The sequence below is a fragment of the Aegilops tauschii genome, chromosome 5 (assembly GCF_002575655.3).
Source record: "Aegilops tauschii subsp. strangulata cultivar AL8/78 chromosome 5, Aet v6.0, whole genome shotgun sequence".
NCBI classification, from domain to species: domain Eukaryota; kingdom Viridiplantae; phylum Streptophyta; class Magnoliopsida; order Poales; family Poaceae; genus Aegilops; species Aegilops tauschii.
Window position 1 is genome coordinate 39,450,146 of NC_053039.3, and position 22,668 is coordinate 39,472,813.

General features: G+C 49.5%; 4 protein-coding genes across 4 annotated transcripts; all 4 read left to right on the forward strand.

Annotated features, from left to right (window-relative positions):
- The first annotated feature begins 1,159 nt into the window (after positions 1–1,159).
- LOC109781722 (E3 ubiquitin-protein ligase Os03g0188200-like) lies at positions 1,160–2,315 on the forward strand. Its single transcript, XM_020340322.2, has one exon. The coding sequence runs from the start codon at positions 1,361–1,363 to the stop codon at positions 1,850–1,852; it is 492 nt and encodes a 163-aa protein (XP_020195911.1). The 5' UTR covers positions 1,160–1,360; the 3' UTR covers positions 1,853–2,315.
- A 3,505-nt stretch (positions 2,316–5,820) lies between these two features.
- LOC109781723 (E3 ubiquitin-protein ligase Os03g0188200-like) lies at positions 5,821–6,273 on the forward strand. The gene has a single exon (XM_020340323.1). The coding sequence runs from the start codon at positions 5,821–5,823 to the stop codon at positions 6,271–6,273; it is 453 nt and encodes a 150-aa protein (XP_020195912.1).
- A 4,474-nt stretch (positions 6,274–10,747) lies between these two features.
- Positions 10,748–11,224, forward strand: LOC109781724 (RING-H2 finger protein ATL67-like). Its single transcript, XM_020340324.2, has one exon. The coding sequence runs from the start codon at positions 10,748–10,750 to the stop codon at positions 11,222–11,224; it is 477 nt and encodes a 158-aa protein (XP_020195913.2).
- Positions 11,225–17,814: 6,590 nt separating this feature from the next.
- On the forward strand, positions 17,815–18,192 carry LOC109781726 (E3 ubiquitin-protein ligase Os03g0188200-like). The gene has a single exon (XM_020340325.1). It carries the CDS (start codon positions 17,815–17,817, stop codon positions 18,190–18,192), a length of 378 nt encoding a protein of 125 aa, XP_020195914.1.
- Positions 18,193–22,668: the final 4,476 nt, after the last annotated feature.

Genomic DNA, 22,668 nt, shown 5'->3' on the forward strand with positions numbered 1-22,668 from the left:
ACGGGATCGAGAAATTTTTTTTGTTTTTGAAATTAATAGTAGTAGCGCGGGTGGCACCCACGCTACTACTAACAGATATAGTAGTAGCGCGGGCGCACACGCGCTACTACTACAAGTTAGATGTAGCGCCGTAATAGTTGCGCGGGTGCCCGCTCTACTACTAGCTATTTAACCCGCGGTACTACTAGGCTTTTCCCTAGTAGTGCAAGAGCATAATTGGGCGGTCCGTGCCATGGCCGGACTGCCACCGAAGGAGGAGAAGGAGGACAGTGATGGCGATGACTGCTCCGGCGACGATTAAATCCGGCTCAATCCCTATTGCGTCTTCGACCGGTACTTCCGCGAGAAGGATGGCAAGGGCGCCGGGAATGGCAGGGGCAGCCACGGATGATCTCCACCATAGCCAAACATGCCTATCGTAGTCCGATGGCATGCTTAGTGTGGTGATGGAGTAGTCAGACGATGTGTGTGCATCGACGTAGTTGCATGAATTTGAGATATGATAATTGAGGTGTTCGGTTGTAGATTGCATTATTTGAGACGTGACCAGTCAGTGTCCGTGAACGCCACGGACGTTTGAGGGGCCGGATTTGTCCATCATGGTTGTTGATGCTCTCAGCAACCAAATGAGCGCCCGAATCTTGGTAACAGTTCGTGCAGGCAGAAAAGTGAGTGCACCAAATGAAAGAAAGAAACAGTCGAATGTTGCTTAGGGGTAATTGACGAGATACGAGTGTACGGTCTTCATTAGCCAACACAAATTAAGCCACGGCAACCCCTTGACCGCTGAAATTTTGCTCCCGGTCCCGGTTTCATTTCACGAGACCACACAGAATAGTACTACTAAAAAATTCCAGAGTCTCCAAGCAGGCGCAGCTGGCCAACGGGTTACGAACAGGTCAGAAATTAAGCCTCATTCTTTCTGCCTAAACGCATGAACCCCGCAAAACAGCTAGTACTAGGCCAATAATCTGCAGGCTCTTTCTCCTGGCGAAGTTGCATGGTGGTCGTATAAGTACACGGAGTATTATACTACTGGCACGTGAACCATTGACGCGTGCAACAAGCAATCGTTAAAAGAGTATACTTTGACGAGGAACAGCCGGTAATTACATAATATTCAAACGTGATGTCTAATTGGCTTGGCAATTAGCTAGTAGCGCGTTGATTTGGATTTGGACCGGGCTAATTCGTTCTCACTGAGTATATATATGCACGTCCGAAGGCTGATGCCAGAGATCTGATTTGATCTCGACCCGTGACGTCGCCGGCAGCTTGACGCACCCACGGACAATATATTGAGACTTGAGAGTGGCACGACCGGACGGGTTGCGGTTGGATATTGCCGCGAGAGACCACCATGCCGGGCTCCGCCGGGCTGCTGATCAGCGCCTCCATGGCCGCGCTCCTCGTCGTCTCCCTCTTCACCTTCCTCTGCTCCAACCGGCGCCAGGCGCACCGTGCGTCGCCGTCGCCGTCACAGCGGAGCGTCGTCGACGTGGAGCTCGGCCTGCAGCGGCCGTGCGGGATCGACGAGGCCGTCCTGGCCGCGTACCCGACCACGGTGTACTCCTCGGCGGCGAGCCGACGGGACGAAGGCCAGATGGCTGATGCGGTCACCGCGTCGACCGATGGTGGCCAGCCGCCGGACGACACGCACACGACGTGCGCGGTGTGCCTGGCGGAGTACGCAGATGGCGACGAGCTCCGGTGGCTGCCGGGGTGCCGGCACGCGTTCCACCGGCCGTGCGTTGACGAATGGCTGCGGCGGCGGCCGAGCTGCCCGCTCTGCCGCACGTCGCCGCCTAGCACGTGCGTTCCGCCACCGCCGCCTGCGGCTATTGACTCCTGAACGGTCACGGCGTCGCCAAAATGTGTCGTACGAGGTCGTGAACTTTCCACGATGGAGCAACATTCGCTCCATCCATGCATGCACTAGGTAGGGCAGAGTGTAGAAGAGGAACACGGTAGTGCGTGGGTCTAACGGACCACACATTTGTATTCATCCCTTGGCTCATATTTATTCATGTACGTACAATGCACCGTGTGAAGTTCTAAGGGCATCTTCAATAACAACCCGTAATTTTTTTTAACAGGCAAGGGCGGACCCAACGAAAAAAGGGGCAAGAATGCATGATCATATTCATGAACCAACAAGTCAAGCATCCATACTGACTAAAATATGGGCATAACCCAATTTCCATTATGCAGAGGCACCCATGGAGAAAGTTGAGATGGGCAACAATGTAGGAGCGGACCCCCTATATCAATTCCACTAATTAAACCCTTATTAAGAGAGACCTTTTCTACGACAATTGCACTATTATATGCTTATTCTGCATATTATATAAAAAAATTGTGTTGTGTGTAAATTTTCATTTTCCTTTTACACTAATTTATTAGTATTCTTAGAAAACTTCATTTTTTTCTATTCCATTTTCTTCGTATAGAAAACTACACATATTATAGGCCTACCTATGTCTTTGTACATCATCCTATGTGAAGCTTAATTGAACTCTAACTTCGTATATATACACAAACCTCGTACCATAATAAAGTTTTATTGGACCGATTAATCGAAACTAACACAAAGAAGATATCTATGAGTTCCCAACATCTGTGTGTAGCTTTCAGGTTCTGTTCAACAAAATATACTATTATAGCTAGCTAACTTGTACTCTAAGCCAAGGAAGACGTTTGAAGCATGCACGCAATCATAAGAACCCAAGATAGTCGCCGCCGGCTAGTACATATGTGATGTCGACCTAATCTTGACGTCGAGGGATTTCACACGAGTAGGTTTGGTCTTGTGCTTGTATGTGTATAAGTAGGGAAGCACACACCCTACCCCTTTGTAATATGGGTAACCATGAGAGATCAATAGAAGAACATTACCGGTTGCCACCAATCAAGTCGCGATTGGTGTGCGTGCCTATATTGTGAGTCAATCGGCTAGATATTAGTCAGTCGTGCTTTGTTGTATGCGTGCGTATTTTGATCTCAGCGAAAGATTTCATCAAGTCCAAGAAAGCTAGCTTTAGATGTGCCTGCTTGTAAAAAAAAAGAGTGACCTACTAAAACTGTAAATTCAGTCACTTGACCCCTATCCAGCCCTGATGATAAAAGGACAAAGTTTTGGCAATACACAACACAGCTTGTTCACAGCATATTTACATGATAAATGCAAAACATAATCCGTGCACAAAAAGTAAAAGGCCAAAACACAACATATTACAACTATTGCTGGGAGGCTGCACGGTCTGTGCGACTGCATAAGCGACAAGGCCAAACTTCCGTGATTTCGTCACACGCGGTGGTCGACGTGTGTATATGAAATCTGGCCACTAGGATCGAGTTAATTGGATGTGTAGAAGTGCATGCTCTAGCCAATGCAATCAAAAAACCGATCTGATGGAAAAGACTAGGCAGCACATTATACGTCAACACTCCCCCTCACGTGTGGCTCCCTCAGGCCTAAACGTGGACGGAAAGTGGGCTGCAATTTAATTGCGCCAGCCGGGTCTTGAACTCAAGACCTCTTGGCTCCGATACCATGTAGAAGTGCATGCTCTAGCCAATGCAACCAAAAGACCGATCTGATGGAAGAGACTAGGCAGCACATTATACGTCAACAGGATGGATGATCAAGCATGTGTGTAGGATACATCAGCTCTATTGATTTTGGGTTGCTTCTTCAAAGCTTAGACTAACATGATGCTTCTAGAGATACACAAGGAGCTTAGTTGAGTGGGGGCTTGGTAATAAACTGAGTGGGGACAGATGTGGTATACATGATACCAATTATAAGTGGAAGGAAAATTTGAGTGGGGCAGCTGCCCCACAGCCTCACACGTGGGTTCGGCCCTGTGTACACGGACCGGTCCGCGGACGCAAATATGAAAGACATCATCCAGCGTTAGCAACATACATTTTTACCCGCATTTAAAGCAACCGGACGAAATTCATGCAAGGCGACTGGTATTCATCAAAGTTTGAATAGAAAATAGCACAAATCATCCATAGCATGCAAATTAAGTCTAGCACAACAATGTCTCAAATTCGACTAGATTCCGAATGTCCAACCATTTTTTCATCAACGGATCACGTTGTTCCGCACAAACTTTCCTTTTAGCTTCATCCAACAGTTTGTGCACGCAAATGGTTGTCCCACTGCCCTGTAGTACACCACGTCAGCGCGTACGGGCTACATATAGAGAAAGAAAAAAAAGTTGCGATTTTTGTAGGGATCTCGTCGCGGACTGCAGCTTGAGCCTTGAGGAGGAAGGAGCTCATCGGCGGATGCTACCTTCCTTGATGCTACGCAAGGACGATCCCGTGGATATAGCATTTTCGCTTCTGACCGCTAAAATTTTGCTCCAGGTCCGTTTCATTCAACGACATGACACAGAGACTAGTGTTGCTAAAAGCATCTACAGTCGGATCCTATTTCCTTCCTAAATGTTTATAATATCTGTTTGGTTAAAAAATTAATCAAACCCTTTATTTTATCCCTATCCGTCCGGACTAACCGGATACCTCAAACCGGTCTCAAATATAAGGATGATACGAGGCTGCCTGGTAAAGCCCGGTCACGGCCGGGCACCCCACTCCACGTCATAGCCCTCCCACGTGGTCCCACATGCAGCCACACACTCCTTCCTCTCTCTCATCTCTCTGTTGGCGGCCCGCGTCCTAGCCGTGGCATGCCCGCCGGCCGCCCTCGTCCAAGCCGCCTTGTGCCCGCCAACCGGGCGCGTCCTAGCAGCTGGGTGCGCGCCGCTGCTCGCGTCCTAGCCGCCAGGTGCGCGCTGCCCGCCGGCCGCCCACGTGCCCGCCGCTGCTCGCGTCCTAGCTGTCGGCGTCCTAGCCGCCCGCGTGCCCGCCACTCCTCGCGTCCTGGCTTGCCGCCGTGTCCTAGCCGCTGTGTGCCCGCCGGCCGCCCGCGTGCCGCTGCTCGCGTCCTAGCCGCTGCGTGCCCGCTGGCCGCCGCGTGCCCACCGCTGCTCGCGTCCTGGCCACGTTCGGTGTGTGCAGCTCACGCCCCTGGTCGCCGCATGCTAGCCAGCTAGCTAGCTGCGAGCCGTTGGCCGCGTCCGGTGCGTGCAGCCCGGCCCGCATGCTAGCTAGCTAGTTAGCTGCAAGCCGCTGTGTGTGCGCTCGAGCATGTGCCCGCGGAGCATCGGAGCTCGCGCGCCCGTGAGGATCAGCGCCGGAGCTCGCCACCATGGTCGTTACGTGCTCTGGCGAGGTCGCACATAGTATGTTCATCGAGATGCCTTGAGGTAGGGACAAATATTTGAGGCGTAGTTATTTGACACAAAATACGAAGGGTCAAAACTGACACGCCCGGTCTGTCCGGGCGTGTCCGGGCGTGTCCGCGGACGTTTGAGGGACGAGATTTGCTTATTGCGGCCGTAGATGCTCTAACAAATTCCAGATTCCAGAGTCTCCAAGCAGGGCGCAGCTAGCCAACGGGTTACGAATGCTCGGAAATTAAGCCTCTTTCAACGCATGAACCCCGCAAAACAGCTAGTAGTACTAGACTATCTGCAGGTTCTTTTTCCTGGCAAAGTTACGCGGTGGTCAAACGTGCGTGATGCCTAATTACGACTGCCGCATTAAATTTGGATTTGGACCGGACTATAGAATTCCTTGGCAGTGAGTATATATATGTACGGGGCTGATGCCAGTGTTCTGATTTGATATCGACCGTGACGTGGCCGGCAGCTCGACGCACGCACGGACAAACCAAGAGCACACATATTGGCACGGCCCGACAGGTTCCGTTGTACTACTACGATATTGCTGCCAGCTACCACCATGCCCGGCTCCGCCGTGGTGCTGATCGGCGCTTTCGTGGCCGCGCTTCTTGGCGTCTCCCTCTCCACCGTCGTCCTCTGCTCCAACCGGCGCCAGGCGCACCGCGCGTCGCCGTCGCCGTCACAGCGGAGCGTCGTCGACCTCGAGCTCGGCCTGGGGCGGTCGCCGTGCGGGATCGACGAGGCCGTCCTGGCCGCGTACCCGACCGCGGTGTACGCGTCGGCTGCGAGCCGACCGGGCGAAGGCCAGAGCCAGGTGGCTGCTGCCGCCGCGACGGTCGAAGATGGCCAGGCGCTGGGAGACACGCGCGACACGACGTGCGCCGTGTGCCTGGCCGAGTACGCAGACGGCGACGAGCTCCGGTGGCTGCCGGGGTGCCGGCACGCGTTCCACCGGCCGTGCGTCGACGAATGGCTGCGGCGGCGGCCCAGCTGCCCGCTCTGCCGCACGTAGCCGCCTGCGGCTATCGACTCCTCAACGGTCACGGCGTCCGTATAGCGCCAAAGTGTGTCGTACGAGGTTGACAACTTTCCATGTTTTCTAGGGAGCAACATACGCGACGAGTGCCTCTACGTCCGCGCCGGAAGAAATGTCTCACGGAGCCTCCATGCACGCATGCATGCACTAGCTAGAGCAGAGTGTAGAAGAGGAACACGGTACGTAGTGCATGCGTCTTGTATTCATCCCTTGGCACATGCATCCTTGTTCAGTGTACAAACAAAACAAACAAACAGCCTAGCCCTAGCTAATGCCCGGGATAGATTGCCTGTCGTGTCGTATCGTGTCGGGACCATTTCCTAGTGCGGCAACGGATGGTGTAGCTAGTTCGCGTACGTACATGTCTCCTATGTATTACTCCCTCCGATTCGGATTTAGATGTCGCGCGTGCTGTACATTATGCATTTTGCAAATATGTCCTGATACTTTTGAATCATTTGAAAAAACGCCCCCGTCTTCTTCCTCAGTTCTCCACCGTCGCTCGCGCGTCGCCGGCTCCGGCCACCATCCCCCGTCTTCCTCCCCCGTTCTCCTCAGCACCCAGAGAGAGTCTCCGCGTGTTGCAGGACCCAGCCGCCTGTGCAGGAGACGACCTGCGTCGTCGCGGAGGAGACGCGCAGAACCTCCACGGAGGCGCCTTGCGCCGCCGCCCAGCTGCGCGCAGCCGCCATGGGTGTGCCCTCGCCTACCTGAGCAGCGGGATTGCTCCTAAAGTTCTTCCTCTTCGTCACCTCCCTCTGAATCGTGCCAAGAAGCAGTAAATCGTGCCAAATCATGTGCTTAGTTTTGTTAGAAGGGAGAGAGGGATTTGATGAAATAGTTCGTTGTATTGCTTAGCCTGATGGGCATATATATAGGAGTAGATGATCATCTTGGAGTACAAGGCAAGGTAGAATAATATCCTACGCTATCCTAACTTTCTTAATAATCACGATACTCAACATCCCCCTCAGTCACAACGGTAGCGACGCAGACGGTGAGACTGGAGAAGAATTCGAAGGTAAGCCGATGGACCCCCCCCCCCCCTTCCACAGTCGTAACGGTCGACGCATCGTGAAAGTCGTGGCTGGAGTAGAAACCGACGAGGTTGCTCAAGCAAGGCGGTAGCCCTTTGTGCCGTTTGTCGAGGTAGCCAAGAGCGTAGGTGGTGTAGCCGTAGTCGAGGTAGCCGTACGAAGAACGCTGTGGTCGGTGTCGAGTCGGGGGTCGCCGGTGTCGAGATAGTCGCCATGGAGCCGCGAAAGAAGAGCCGCGGCGGCGGCGGTCTAAGGAGGCGGCGGCGGCCTAAGGAGGCGGCGGCGGCTAGAGAAGGAGCGCGGCGGCGGTGCTCGAAGTAGGCGATAATGAACCCGACAGCGTGACGAAGACCGGCGCAGACGGTGACGTTCCCACGCCAAGGGAGGCGGCGCGACGCATATCACGTGGAAGTCAACGCGCGTGGACGAAGATGGACCGCGGGCCGCAGCGTTACGGCTCGAAGGGGCGACGCAACGGCGGCGGGCAGGTCGGGGCGACGGCGGGGAAGACCTCAGGGCGATTGCAGGGATGGCGTGCCACGCTCACTACGGCCCGACGGGGCGACGCAGCGGCAGCGCGAGGGTCGGTGCAGCATCGGGGACGGCCTGGAACGGACGGCCTCGGTGCGGCGGTTGACCGCGGGCCGCGGCACTACGGCCCGAAGGGGCGACACAGCGGCAGTGCGCGAGATGGTGCAATCACGGGAACGGCCTCAGGGCGGTGGCGAGGACCGCGGGCCGCGGCACTACGGCCCAAAGGGGCGACGCAACGGCGGCGCGGATCGATGCAGCCACGAGGAAAATCAGCAGGCGGCGCTGCGGCCCAACGTGGCGACGCAGCAGCAGCCTGTTACTCGATCGGTGGAGATGTGCGGACACTTGACGATCTTCATAAAATTCGATGCAGGCACACGAACAACGTCCGATCCCGCCCTAGACGCAGCATGCATGTACGTGCAGTTAACACCACCAATTCACAAGCACCAACGTGCACACCCACGCACGGGACGAGGGCACGCGGTGTGAAAGGATTGGCCAACACTCGAGCAGCAAACACACGCCCGCGTGAGGCGCCTGGATGGTCGCGGGGCAGGTGGCGAGGATGAGAGGCTAGCAAAGGACATCTCGAGCGGCCGATGTACCAGCGCATCGGACGCGCGACATGCATGTAGCCCGTCACCGTGTGGCAACCGATTCAGGTGGACACAGCGAAGATGTTGATGGTGTAGAGACGCACTGTAGACGATGAACGGCGATGGGCGACTCAATCCGATCTTAGATCGAAAAACCAAAGAAGAAGCGTCGATCAAAACGATCGGTGTGAGAGAAAAAAAACCCGAATGAAGGATCAGGAAAAAGACTCTCTGGCAGCCGATCAACACGACCGACGGACGAACCCTAAGTACGGACGGCGCGGCCCCCGGCGGCGGTCATGGAGGGCGACCGCCCCGGGGACGGCGCGCGGGGTGGAAGCGACGAGCGACGGCTAAGGTTGGATCGGTTAGGCTGATACCATGTTAGAAGGGAGAGAAGGATTTGATGGAATAGTTCATTGTATTGCTTGAGCCTCATGGACATATATATAGAAATAGATGATCATTTTGAAATACAAGGCAAGGTAGAATAATATCCTACACTATCCTAGCTTTCCTAATAATCACGATACTCAACAAGTTTCTCTGCTGTTCTAACCTGTTGGCTAGCTCCCCTTGTAGACTCTGGAATGTGCTAGTAGTACTGCTCTCTGTGTCATTATACAAATTTACACACGTGTTTTTTCAGCAGTCAAATGATATTTGGACTTTTTTTTCCCACATTTGTTAAGACTTGGAAAACTGATTTTTGTAAATCCCATTAAAGAGGCTAAAGGAGTTCGAGCTACAAAACGAAATTCTGTACTTGGCAATATGAATCCATAGTTTCCAAGTCTCAATGTATAACTAACAACTATATGAAGTGATTTCTTATGTTAACAATTTAGTCTCCACTCTTTGAAGTTGGATATCGACTAGAATCCTCGTCTGGAATAACTAAAGAGTCAGTTTGCATTCCTGTTATGGGTGCAAATGGGTATCCTTTAGGATATTCTCTAACCCATTTTTTTAGAAACTTTTAATCCATTTATCTTCAATCATGGCAGTATAATGAACAACAGAGGTAATAAAAATTACAACTATGTCCGTGGACAACCTAGCGACGACTACAAGCACTGGAGCGAGCCGAAGACGCGCCGCCTTCATCGCCCCTCCAACCGGGCAAACCTTGTTTAGTACAACCTTGCACAGTACTCCCTCTATTCCATAATGTAGTGCGAACACGTTTTTCAAAATTTAAGTTTGAACATAAATTTAACCAATGAAATGCGGGTTATGTTTCATAAAAATGGTACCATTGAATTCGTATTCAAAAGAAGTTTGCAATGATATAATTATTCAGTAACATAATATATGTATTATTGGTCTAATTTACGATCAAACTTAAATCTTTAAAAGCGTGTGCGCACTACATTATGAATTGGAGGGAGTATAACTTTTGGGTCATAAAATTGCATCCCTAATCCTGTCACATCAAACTGCAGTCAAATATCTCATTTACCTAGCTTCATCATTCATAGTATAAACGATCAACTAAGTGCACGCTTCGCGGTCTTATTCGCCTACTTTAGCATCATGTTCCTCCATCATTACTAGTAATTGTTTAGACTAGTCGTAATTGTAGTATCATAGCTAGTATCATGCGTCAACTAGGCAATTTTGATGAGTTGTCATAAAATTAAATAAAGAAAGAAAGGGTTGAGTATCATATCATGATACCGTATCATAATAAATACTATGCTACTATGTGTCATGCATGACAATAAATAACATAGTGCATGATATTAATATATGATACTATGCATTAGGGAGGTGGCATCATACACTAGTATGATATGCACGGTACTAGTATATGATACTTCCCATTACAACCAGCCTTAGTGTACTATCAGCAGAAACACATTTCTTTCTAGCTGTCAGCATTTGCATTAGCGAACATGCCACGGCACCCTCTTCTTTACTGGTTAAAATTTGCAGGCTCTTTTTCTCAGTCAAATCAAAGCAAAAAAGCCGATAGTCATAAAAAATTGAGAGAAAGGTCCCACTGTCCCAGGAATATGAATACAACTGTGTATCTCAACAGGGAATCGTGCACGCAGCAAGCAACGAATTTGTTGACACGAAAAGGTAAAAGTTGGAATGCGAGGCTTGGTCATCGTCATTACCATTGTCTTTGTGGTGGACGGCGGAGATTTGATCTGACCGTGAGGTGGCAGTTGGCGCAAATCTTAATACACGCAGAGAGTATATATATACGTACGTATGTGCCACGGCCAGGTTGTCCCTGCTTTGCTGTGACGTACGGTGCAATCTGCAAGCATGTCAAGGGACAGCGTGCTGATCGGCGCCTCCATGTTCGTGCTCGTCGTGCTCTCCCTCGTCACCTTCTTCTGCTCCAACCGACGGCGATTGGCGCAGAGCTCGTCGTCGCGGGGCGTAGAAGACAATCAAGACATCGAGCTCGGGCACGGCAGGAGTGCCGCTGCGGGACTCGACGAGGCCGTCCTGGCCGCGTACCCGACGACGGTGTACTCGTCGTCCATCCAGCATCAGTTGGCGGCTACCAGTGAGCGGACAGTGAAAGAGGGGGAACGCGGGTGTGCGGTGTGCCTGGCGGAGTACGCCGACGGCGACGAGCTGCGGGTTATGCCCGGCTGCGCGCACACGTTCCACCGGCGGTGCGTCGACCAGTGGCTCCGGCGGCGGCCCAGCTGCCCACTCTGCCGCGCGTCGTCGCAGAGCAGAGCACCACCGGCGCATGCTAACCGTCACAGCGTCAACAGCATGCCGATGTAGCCTGTCCAGAGTCGGGACCGTTCCGGCCGCAACGGCAAGATGTGTCGTACTCGATGCCTCGTACGGGGCAATTTGTGACCACCTACATACCGGAAGATGTATAGATGTCCTGTAAGGAGCTGCCATGTAGGGCAGAGTAGGTAGCTAAGCTAGGTAGGTCGTCATGGCCATGTGACCATGACTCGTTCTCTCTAAAAAGACACAGCTCCTGAATTCATTCATTCGTACTCCATCTAACCACCTGGCAACAGTTTAATTACGGGCATCTATATTTTTCGAAATTCATGAACATTTTTCTATCTTGACAAACATTTCTTGAAATGCATGGACGTTTTTAAATTGATGTTTTTTTTGGCAATTTGGGAGCATTTTTTTGATTTGTTGTGAACATTTTATAAAATTAACATGAATATTTTTCAATTTTGCGAACGTTTTTTAAAATGCATGAACATTTTCTGAGTAGGCGAACATTCTTTTCAAAATCATGAACATTTTGTGATTTCCCAAATATGTTTCAAAATCATAAACAATTTTTGAATCAGTAAAAAATTTATGATCCCGGACATATTTCAAAAGCATGAACTTTTTTGAATTCACGAATATTTTATAATTTGTTGTTTTTTTGTTAAAAAAATAACAATTATTTGAACCAAAATGTTTTAAAGAGGAAAAAACAGAAAAATAAAAAGGAAAACAGAAAAAGGAAAGGAAAAAACAGGGTGTCCCGCCCTTTCTATCTCTCAAATCTAGTCATAATTTGTTTTTTTTTGTTAAAAAAATAACAATTATTTGAACCAAAATTCTTCCTCTTTCCTTTCTCTCTCCCGCAATGTCTTATCCTCTTCCCATGGTGGTGTTGCTGCATGCCGCCACCGCCCCCGCTCGATGATGGAATGAATGCTCTAACCCCCTTCCCGTCCCTAGACACGCCTCCAATCGTCAGTACCTTGTCGACGATAATGCTACAACCATCGACAACCCCCACAAGGTAAGCAACTAGGGATGAAGGTTGTGCGGTCTATCACACTGTCCATGAAGACAGGTGGCAAGACCGCGACCATCCCCGACCACTCCTTCGTTGCCACCCGCCCTCTAATTCTGTTGGTCGATGGCAAGAGGAAGTGTAAGCCGACGGTGACTGACAAGGCTCTTGTGGAAGTGGCGGTGAAGAAAAGGCCAAGGCGAGGACCAAATCTACACCTTTACCCTTCGGCCATCTCGACGCTATCTGCTCCACCTTCGATCACCCTTACACTTTCTCCGCCCCCCTATGGCCACTGACGCGGGTGGAGAGATGATCATGCTCATCACGTGCCCGACACAATGCCAAATATGTAAAATTCCTTCCTTCCCCCCTCTTTTCCGGATGAATTTTGGTGACACTCATGTGATATGTTCATTTTTGAGGAGTTAAAGTTGGAGGGGTGGGTGGTGGAGAGATATAGGATAGGAGAATGGCTAGAGATGCTCAAAACAAGCCTTAAGAAAAAGATGTGCACTAAAGTAACCTTAAAAAAACAAGACACACTAACCAATGTTTAATGAGTCAAACATATGTTTTTTAGCGTCCAATCAAACATATGGTTGAGTGGGTTATGTCATTATCACTTAATAATCAGAACGACAATTGATTGAGAATGTATTGTGACACACAGTGGCGAATCTCCTGGGCAGGCTTAAACAGGCTTGAGCCTGCCCTCCAGCAATGCCAAATTTTTTTTAGTACTAGTTTCAAACTTCAAGGCCCAGCCCAGCCACTCAATAGCCCTTTCCAGCCCATCAATTCCGAGAGCAGAGAAACATGCGCATGCTCCTTCCACCATCTGGTGCAGTCGCTCGCTTGCATGTCTTGCCTTACTCCAACAAACAACTTCTCAAAGTTTAATGTTGAAAAACTTATTCAACTTGCTGAAATTTATGCTGAGGATTTTACACAAGCTGAACGGTTGTTGCTAAGAACTCAACTTCCTACATTCCTTACAAATATTAGGAGAAGTGATGAATTCAATGGATGTTCGGATGTTTCTACCCTTGCTCGGTTGATGGTTCAAACAACAAAACACAGAACTTTCCAATTGGTATATTGCCTCATCGAGTTGACATTGATTCTTCCAGTGGCAACTTCCTCGGTCGAGCGAATATTTTCAGCAATGAAGATCATTAAAACTGATTTGCGCAATAAGATATCAGATGATTGGCTCAATGATTTAATGGTGTGCTATTGCGAGAAAAGGATATTCAAAAGTGTCCCCGATGATAAAATTATGATACGATTCCAGAAAGTGAAAGATCGCAATGGACACTTGCCTCGTGAGTACAATGTGATTTCTTAGAGGTATATCTCAGTTTTACTAGTGTTAGTAGTCACTTATTGATGCTTTATGTTTGTGTACCTTTATATTACTAATACTTATGCTAATTTGGACAGATGGCTTGTGGTTGGATAATTGGGCATCTATTTCTATATATTGGTTTCTAGTTGTTCTGCAATACCATTAGTAAGTAAGATTACCATCATTGTTGTTGCTTCTCTAGTCCTTTCTGTATTGGTGTGTGAATTGTATTGCTTTCGAATATGAATCTTTGTGGTATGGTCGAACATGTTACTAAATTAGTTCGAACTGATTGCTATTTTGCTAGAAAAGTCTAATATTTGATATTTTTCAAATAATTCCAAAAAAAATCAGTAAATACTATGTGTGCCCAGCAGTATTCTAGAAAATTCTGGGCTAATTTGGGCTACAAGATTTTGAGATATTGGCTATTCTGCTATACAGAACAAAATTTTGGTTCAAAATTTCATATTTCAAAAAGTTCTAGCAAATTTTAACCCTCTTTGGGCAAAAGATTAGGAGTTAGTGGCTTTTGTTTTCCACACTGTTAACTTTGAGCCCGCCCTCGATTTTCTTCCAAAATTCGCCACTGATGACAGAGGATGCTTATTTTGAGTGGGTTAATCAGGGTGTGAACATACCAGAGTTCAATGAATGTGTGTATAAATGGATTCAGGTAGTAGTAATAACATGTAGCACATTTTGAACTAAAATTACGACAAGTATTTCGAAACAAAGTGAGTATGTGCTAATACGAAATGGTGGACAAACTAAAGCATGTGTTTTTTTAGCCGTCCTGTTCGAGTGCGATGCTCAACAGGTGCTCGTCCACGAGGTGACGAGCCTGAATTGGTCTGGCCCGGCCCGTAACTTCTGTCCGTTCACGGAAACGATGGGATAAAAATCGCAAATTCCATGGCGCGGCATGCACGACACAGCACAGCAGAAACGAACAACAACACGCGGCCAATGCAGAATTAGAGCAACTCCAACGGGTCAACGCGGCGATTTTATCTGCCTTTTGTCCGTTTGGGTCGGCCAGGCGGACACGAACGTCCGCTTCTGCGTTTGGGTCAGCGCGTGCACCCAACGCTGGCCTGACCCATTTTTTGACGGCACGAGAAAAAACATGCAATAATTATACATTAAAGCCGGCCACGAAGGCCGGCGAGAGTCCACGCGTCCATATTAGCATTAATTAATAAAAACTAAAAATAAACTAAACTACAAGGCGACGGGTGTCCTAGGCGCCGTCGTCATCGTCCTCGGAGTCCGTGAGGTCAATGAACGTCGGCTATACCTGGCCATCCCTCGGGCCGGGACGGGCTTTAGGCCGGGCCAACCGAAGCCTGACGCGAAAAACCCAGGCCCGAGCCCGGCCCGCCCCGGCTGTCGGGCCTAAAAATCAGGCCCGAGCCCAGCCCATCATGCTAAAAGCCCGTCGGGCCAAGGGCTGGGCCTCTTCCTTAAACGAAAAAAACGACGGGCCCGGGTTTCAGGCTCAAAACCTAGGCCCAAGCCCGACCCATGGTCAAGGTCGGGTCGGGCCTGGTCGGGCCGACCGGGCCGGGCTGCCCATGGCTATGACTAGCATCGACGCAGGGCCGGCCTAGGATAACGCCGAGTTCCAGAGGGCGTTCATGTTGGGCGCGGGCTGTGCCGGCGCTGGCGGGGGCTGTGCGGCCGCCTGTGCCGCCGCGGCCTAGCGCGCCTCCTCCTCGGCGTCGCGCTCGAGCATCTCGAGGTACTCGCCGTCGCGGCGCTCCTTGGCCAACCGAATGTGGCGCCAGTGCTCCGGGTACGCCGCCTCCTGCGTCGGCGTTGCCCCCACCCAGACCGGTGGCGCGCTGACCCACTCGCGCACTACTCCCGTCCAGGAATAGCGCTCGATGGGCTCCGGCTCGGCTTTCACAGGGGCCCGCGGGGTCACCGGCGGCAGGACACAATCGCCCGCCGCGGAGAGGGCCATGGCCGCCTCGTACGCCGCCTCCTCTTCCTCTGCCGCCGCCGCCTTGCGCCGCTCATCCTCCTCGCTCTCCTGGTAGACCGCCGCAAGGGCAGCCTAGTAGGCAGCCTCCGCCGCCTGGTCCTCCTCGCAGACGACGAGCGGGGGCGGTGGCACGATGCGGTCGACCTCGCGGACGCCGCGTCGCCTCGCCTCCTCGTGCTCGAAGGAGAACCAGCGCGCCCAGTTGGGCGAGTCGAAGGCGTAGGTGGAGTCGCGGCGCTGCTCCGGCGTCAGGAGCGCCCGCTGACGCCGCACCTCCTCCGCGTCTAGGTGCCAGTTGTGCGGCAGGGTGGCGTCGGGGTACGGGAGAGGCACGCGGTGCTGTCAGTGCCACTCCGCCTGGTGCACCGGCACGTTGACGCGATGCCTCGGCCGGCGAGCTGGCGCCGGTGGAGGCGGGAGAAACTCCGGGGAAAGGGGGTGGCGGGCGACTTGCCCTTGGCCTTGCTGCTGCTGCCGGCGCCGGAGAAGAGCCCCATTTGGCACGGCTGGGGTGGCTAGGGTTGACTAGGGTTTGCGGCGACGGGGAGTGAGCGTGCCTAGATGGGGACGGGGGCTGGCTGGATGAGGACGGCCCCGCCGCACGGTCGGCTTAAAAAGGACGATCGCCGTTGCTGACGTGTGGGCCCGTGGTCATAAATTAAGCTGACCAGATAGGTGGCGGGCGGTTGGACGGCCGTCAGGTGGGGCTGCGGCGGACACCGAAAAGGCGTGTGTGGCGTCCGTTCCGCGTCCGCGCCGACGCATTTGGGCCGCAAATTTGGGCCGCAAATGCGTCGGCGCGGACGCAAAGCAGAATCCATTTGAGTTTGGGTCACTGCGTTGGGCCTCCTCTTTTGTCCGCGCCGACCCAATCAAACGGCGACGGACCAAATGGGTCGTCCCATTGAAGTTGCTCTCAGCCATCCATTAATTCAGTTCCTTCCCGCGTTGGCCGGTCGCCGACCAGAATCCTCTCCGCCCAAAAACAATAAGTAAAGGAGTCAATGTGCATTTCTGTCAGATCAAGTTAGGGAAAAAGATATCTCGTTCTACAAATGTGCATGCTTTTTTTCTTTTTCTACAAAAAAAATTAATCAAAGCTAAAAGGTCGATACCGTCGAAAAATAATTCAAAAAAGGAAACACTAACGCCCACACGTGTGGCACTTTGCCAACTCGCCCACACGCCTGAATCATCGTCCAATGCAGTTTGCACGAATCTTGACACGAAAAGGTGAATTTGGTGTGCCACGTAGGACGGGGCTGGTATGTGGGCGTTGGAGAGTTTGCTCACACGCCCCGCACCATGCAGTTTGCCAGCTGCGTGTGTGGGCAAACTAGTTTCTGCCCACACAACCATCACCTAGTTCATGCGCGTGTGGGCGGACTGCTTTTCGCCCACACGACGACTCCTACGTTGTGGATGGCAACTGCAGTTACGCGAACGTGGCAACTAGGTAAACACACATGGCAACTATAATTCGTTGCTTGACGGCAACTGCAGTTGCGCGTACGTGGCAACCAGATAAACACACATGGCAATTGTGATTAACCATATGCTTGGACCACACGTGACAACTAGGTAAACACACATGGCAACTACTGTTTGACCATATGTGGCAAGTAGTTAATCACATACGGCAACTACGATTTGATTACACGCGGCAACTATCATAAATTAGACATGGCAACTATTGTTAACCAAAACAAATAGAGTTGACATGCTTTTACAACTACACTTGCCATCCCGAATAACTACATCTGCCATCCCGGATGGCAACTAAATCATCATCCCGCGGGTACCTAACCTAGCTGCGCCAGGACGTATGGGCATTCTTGCTTCGTGCCACACGCGCGATGTGAAGATGAATAGTACTTGTTGGGCGTGTGGCACGAAGTAACTGCGCCCACACGTGTGGGCAATTCTAATGCCCGCCCACACACAACCCGTGTGGGCTGCCTTGTACTCACGTCACACACGATGTGTGGGCGGATGCCTAATATACTGCACGTATGGCAGTTAGCGGCGTTCTTCATAAAAAGGTCCCAGGAATATAAAACCCTGTATATCTCAACCGGAATAGTTCAAGCAGAAGGCAAAGAATACGTTGACCAAGAAACGGCAAGAAGACGTGTTGGCAGATTTGGTCATTGGCGCGTTAATTATAGTTTGGGGGCTAATTCGTTGACAGTGTTGACACGCGGGTAAAAGTAGACTATATATGTGTGGTGGGACGGTCAGGCTGCCGCTGCAACGGTGTGATCACCATGTCTAGAGACACCGTGCTGATCTGCGCCTCCGTGGCCGCGCTCGTCGTGCTCTCCGTCTTCACCTTCCTCTGCTCCAGCCGGCGGCGCCAGGGACACGGCTCCTCATCGTCGTCGCACCCCGGCGACGACATCGAGCTCGGCTGCCGGTGCGCCAGCGCGGGGATCGATGAGGCTGAGCTGGCCGCGTATCCGACGTCGGTGTACTCCTCGCCGACACGCGTAGACGACGACGTTCAGCCTGCCGCCGCGCCTTCGACCGACGACAGCGATCAGCCGCGGGACGACACGACGTGCTCGGTGTGCCTGGGGGAGTACGCGAACGGCGACGAGCTCCGGCGGCTGCCGGGGTGCCGGCACGCGTTCCACCGGCGATGAGTCGACGAGTGGCTGCGCCGGCGGCCCAGCTGCCCGCTCTGCCGCACGTCGCCGCAGTCCACCGCGGCGAAGAATTCCTGAACCACGGGTCATAGCGTCGGCATGCAGCCAAGACATGGAGAGAGCTAGCTAGATAGTTCGCCTGTGGTGTCGGGACCATTTCGTCCGGCGGCAACAGATGACGTTTCCTGTTAATCGTATGGAACAGCAGCCGCCGTGCAGAGATAGCAAAGGAGTACATCGTTTTGGCCATGTGACCATTCATCTCTGTTTCCATGCAAAGACAAAGCTAAAGATACAGCTTGCACATTCGTACTTTAGCTACGTCTCTTGTTGTTTTACCTTGTCCAAACATTGTATATAATGGATTTTTTTTCACTTAGTACGGACGCATTTCCTATTCGGCGCCTTCAGCGCTCGTTTCTTCCATATCTGCAAACAGGCACACACACCCTCCATCTGGGCCAGCCCATCTTATATACTTTTTCTTCATTCTGTAAAACCTTCAAAAAATGAGCTCGGTAAGGTGCAGATATAGTGATTTGACGGCCTATACTTTTAGGGGATCATCCCGGCCCAAGTACGTTCATCAATCAAGACTTCCCATCTTTTTGGATGGGCAACTCAAGGCGCTTTCAAAAACCATTATTGGTGAAAGAGTGACAACATCGTTTCTCCAGTCCAATTGCAGCCTCTTTACCGAAGTATTTGGAGTATTTCTTCGAGCAGAGTTTGACACCGTGAAGAAGGTGTTTTCAAGAGATTTCATTGTAATTCTTAGTCATATGAGTTACTTTGTATTTTCTTGGATTTTAGGTCCAAATCAGTGTACCTGTAATTGTTATGGGTATGAATAAAGTTACAGGTGTTCTTTTTAAAAAACTAGAAAACTTTCTTGTTGTGCCTAGTTACCTTCTTTATTCTTCTCAAATAAACAACGTAAACCCGTTTGTTTTCTGTTTTGGCCGGTTTTTCTTCTATTTTTTCTTTTTATTTACATTTTTCAATTTCATGAATATTTTCAAAATTGATAAACTTTTCTCAATTTGTGAACTTTTTTTTCAAAATAGATGAACTTACTTTCAAATTCGATAAACTTTCTTTTCAAAATCGATAAAAAAATCAATTTTGTGAACTTCTTTTCAAAGTTGTTGAACTTTTTTCAAATTTGATGCATTTTTTTCAAATCCGTTATTTTGTAAAATCGGTGATTTTTTTCAAATTCATGAACTTTTTTCAAAATTTCATGAACTTTTTGTCAAAATTGATGATTTTTTCAAATTCATGAACTTTTCCAATTTTTTGAAATGTTTTGCAAATCCATGAACTCTGTTAAATCCATGATTTTTTCCTCCAAATTTCATATTCTTTATGAATTTTTACGATTCATTATTTTTCAAAAGTCAAACGGTCAATGGTTGGCAGTGAAGCATCGACCGAGTGATGCGATCGAAAGGGAGACGTGCGACCTGAGCGACAAGTAGATCACTTTTGTTTGGGCCACTCCCAGGCGCGTGAGCGCTAGGAAGGAAATGTGGCGCTAAAGGTGCCATACATGAGCTCCCCCGTTTGAGCCTCGTCGCCAGCTGCTCGGGGTGATAGGAAATTTTGTTTTTTGTCTTACATGTTCTGCATTGTAGAACTGCAGTTGTTATGTCCTTATCTAAATAAAGTCATTATTTTGTCAAAAAAATACAAGTGGGAATTCTTGTATTTCGTATGTACATGTTCCTGTGGTTCACATGAGTATTGTTATTTATATCGCGACAACTATAAATAGTTCCTTGTTCCCGTTAACAAAATATCCCCTTTTACTCAATGATCCAATGGTGGAAACCGTTCTTCGTGATTTTATTGGCAACCACCATGTTGTAATAGCTATAACCTCCTATAACCCATGGGTAATCCACGACATTTGTTTCTCCAACAATTGGAGTAGTTCCTCTGGAGCGGTAGATCCCTATCTATCCACCAAACTAGCAGACTCTATGGTTGCAACCAGGTTGAGCTTGTGTGAGATATAAGTTGTTGCTAGGCATTGAAATTGAAGGATCACAAATAGGGGCATCCACTAAACGCGCGTATGTTCCGCTTCCAATGGTAGTTTTTAGAAGGATAATACCATAAGTGTATGCCAACAGATTTTTAAAATTTTGCTTGGGATCTTATTCACATACATTAATTTCCAAACCGAGTTCGAAGAGAATTGCACGTCGTACCTCCAAACTAGTGATGCCAGTCGAGGTGGTAAGCTGACCCAACAGGCAAACAACAGTTCTTCATAGAACTCCATGAAATTAAGTCGCCGAAACTTTTGTTATTTAGATGAATTTGAAATATGCGTCGAGCATTAACATTATATATGTAAAGTCTGTGTTAGATTATATATCTTGTAATCTCAATCATCCCTGTATATCTCTACCTGCTCCTATACGTAGCTTGGACTCCTGTAACTGATCGATCTCGGAGATCGATCGCAACTCTGTAAGCCACGGCATTCTTGCCCAACATAAATATACAAGCGCGGCTCCCTCGTGGAATAGGAACGCTTCGATCTTACATGGTATCTGCCAAATCTGCAGGCGTCATCACCCCGGAGGTGCTCGGCAGTGCTGGTGGAGATATGAAGAAGATAATTATCCTGAAGAAAAGGGCACCAATGTCATCACAAACTCATATGGTATTGACACTAATTGTTATGCGGACACCGGTGCTACCAATCATATTACAGGAGAACTTGAAATTGATGATGCGGGAAAGGTGCCATGGCAAGGATCAAGTTCACACAACAGATGGTTCTGGTATGGCAATCTCTCATATTGGTCGTTCGATTGTTAAAACTCCCATGAAAATTTTACATCTTAAAAATATTTTGCACATTCCAGAAGCTTCAAAAAAACTTGTCTCCGTTCATCGCTTTACTCTTGATTTCACCCTTATTTCTTTTGGATTAAGGATTTGGCAACGAGGAGAATAATTCTTAAAGGAAGGTGTGTGGGAGGACTATACCCACTCATATCATCATTATCATCATCAAACAAACAAGCTTTTGTCATCACCAAGTCGTCTTCAGCAAAGTGGCATAGTCAATTAGGTCATCCATCTTCAGTTATAGTTAAACTTGTTCTTAGCAAAAATAGTCTTTCCTATTGTCATGAGTCTAGTAGTGAGTCAGTTTGTGATCCATGTCAACAAGCTAAAAGTCATGAGCTCTCGTACCCTGTTTCTACCAGCATCTCCACTGCTCCCTTACAACTTGTTTCTTTAGATGTTTGGGGACCTGCCGCTACATCAGTTGGTAGACATTCATATTATGTAAGCTTTATTGATGACTATAGTAAATTTTCTTGGATGTATCTTCTAAAGAGAGAATCTGATGTATTCCAAGTTTTTCCAATTTTTAAAATCTTGTTGAACACAAACTAGACACAAAAATCATTGCTATGCAAACTGACTGGGGAGGTGAATACGAGAAGCTCAATTCCTTCTTTCAAAAATTGGCATCTCTCATCATGTTTCCTGCCCACATGCACATCAACACAACCGGTCCGCTGGAAGGAGGCATCGCCACATTGTTGAAGTCGGTCTAGCCTTACTTGCCAATGAATCCATGCCACTAAAGTTTTGGGACGAAGCTTTTTGGACTGTCACGTATCTCATAAATGTGCTCCCTATCAAAGTCATCAAATTTGAAACTTCCATTACACGTCTCTTTGGCACTAAACTGGATTATAATTCTCGACGTGTCTTCGGTTGTGCATGCTGGCCAAATCTTAGACCATATAATAGACCCAAACTTGTGTTTCATTCAAAGTATTGTGTGTTTATAGGATAGTCCTCTTCACAAAGTTGTCAAGTGTCTAGATGTCTCCATAGGGCGAGTATATATTTCTCGAGATGTTGTCTTTGACGAGTTAGTTTTCTCGTTCAAATCCCTTCATCCAAATGCCGGTGCCCTTCTTCAAAAAGAGATTCTTCTTCATCCACAAAGTCTTCGTAATTTGATCACGGGGGCGGTAGCTATTGTACCGATCAATGTGATGCTATTTCTAGAACTGTTGTGTAGCTTATGTAGATTCTTGAAGAAAACGGTGAAGAAAACGATCCCAATGATCAAAATTTGGGTCAAAACGAAGAAATATTTCATGTGGAAGAAGAAAACGAACCTGGCGCAGGAATCGAGGATGATCCAGCGGCGCCAGGAATGCCTGCGCGTGAATCCACTTTGGATTGTGCAAGAGAATCGGCGTTGGATCTTGGGCTGGATAGCAGGCGGCTCAGCTCACCTTAGACACAATTGTCATCCGCCACGTCGTCACGTGGTCACGGGACTGCGTCGCCATGCGTGCACGGCATGCTGCCGACAGCGACCGCAGGCACCGGATCCCCTGCAGCTGAAGATTATGTGGCTGCTGACGATTCTGCTATAGGGTCGGCCACACTAGCTGGAAGTGCATGCATCTCCGGATCTTCTGG

Bases quoted from the DNA above. Each gene is read 5' to 3' on its own strand.
- LOC109781722 (XM_020340322.2), top strand. From the start codon at position 1,361: ATGCCGGGCTCCGCCGGGCTGCTGATCAGCGCCTCCATGGCCGCGCTC.
- LOC109781723 (XM_020340323.1), top strand. From the start codon at position 5,821: ATGCCCGGCTCCGCCGTGGTGCTGATCGGCGCTTTCGTGGCCGCGCTT.
- LOC109781724 (XM_020340324.2), top strand. From the start codon at position 10,748: ATGTCAAGGGACAGCGTGCTGATCGGCGCCTCCATGTTCGTGCTCGTC.
- LOC109781726 (XM_020340325.1), top strand. From the start codon at position 17,815: ATGTCTAGAGACACCGTGCTGATCTGCGCCTCCGTGGCCGCGCTCGTC.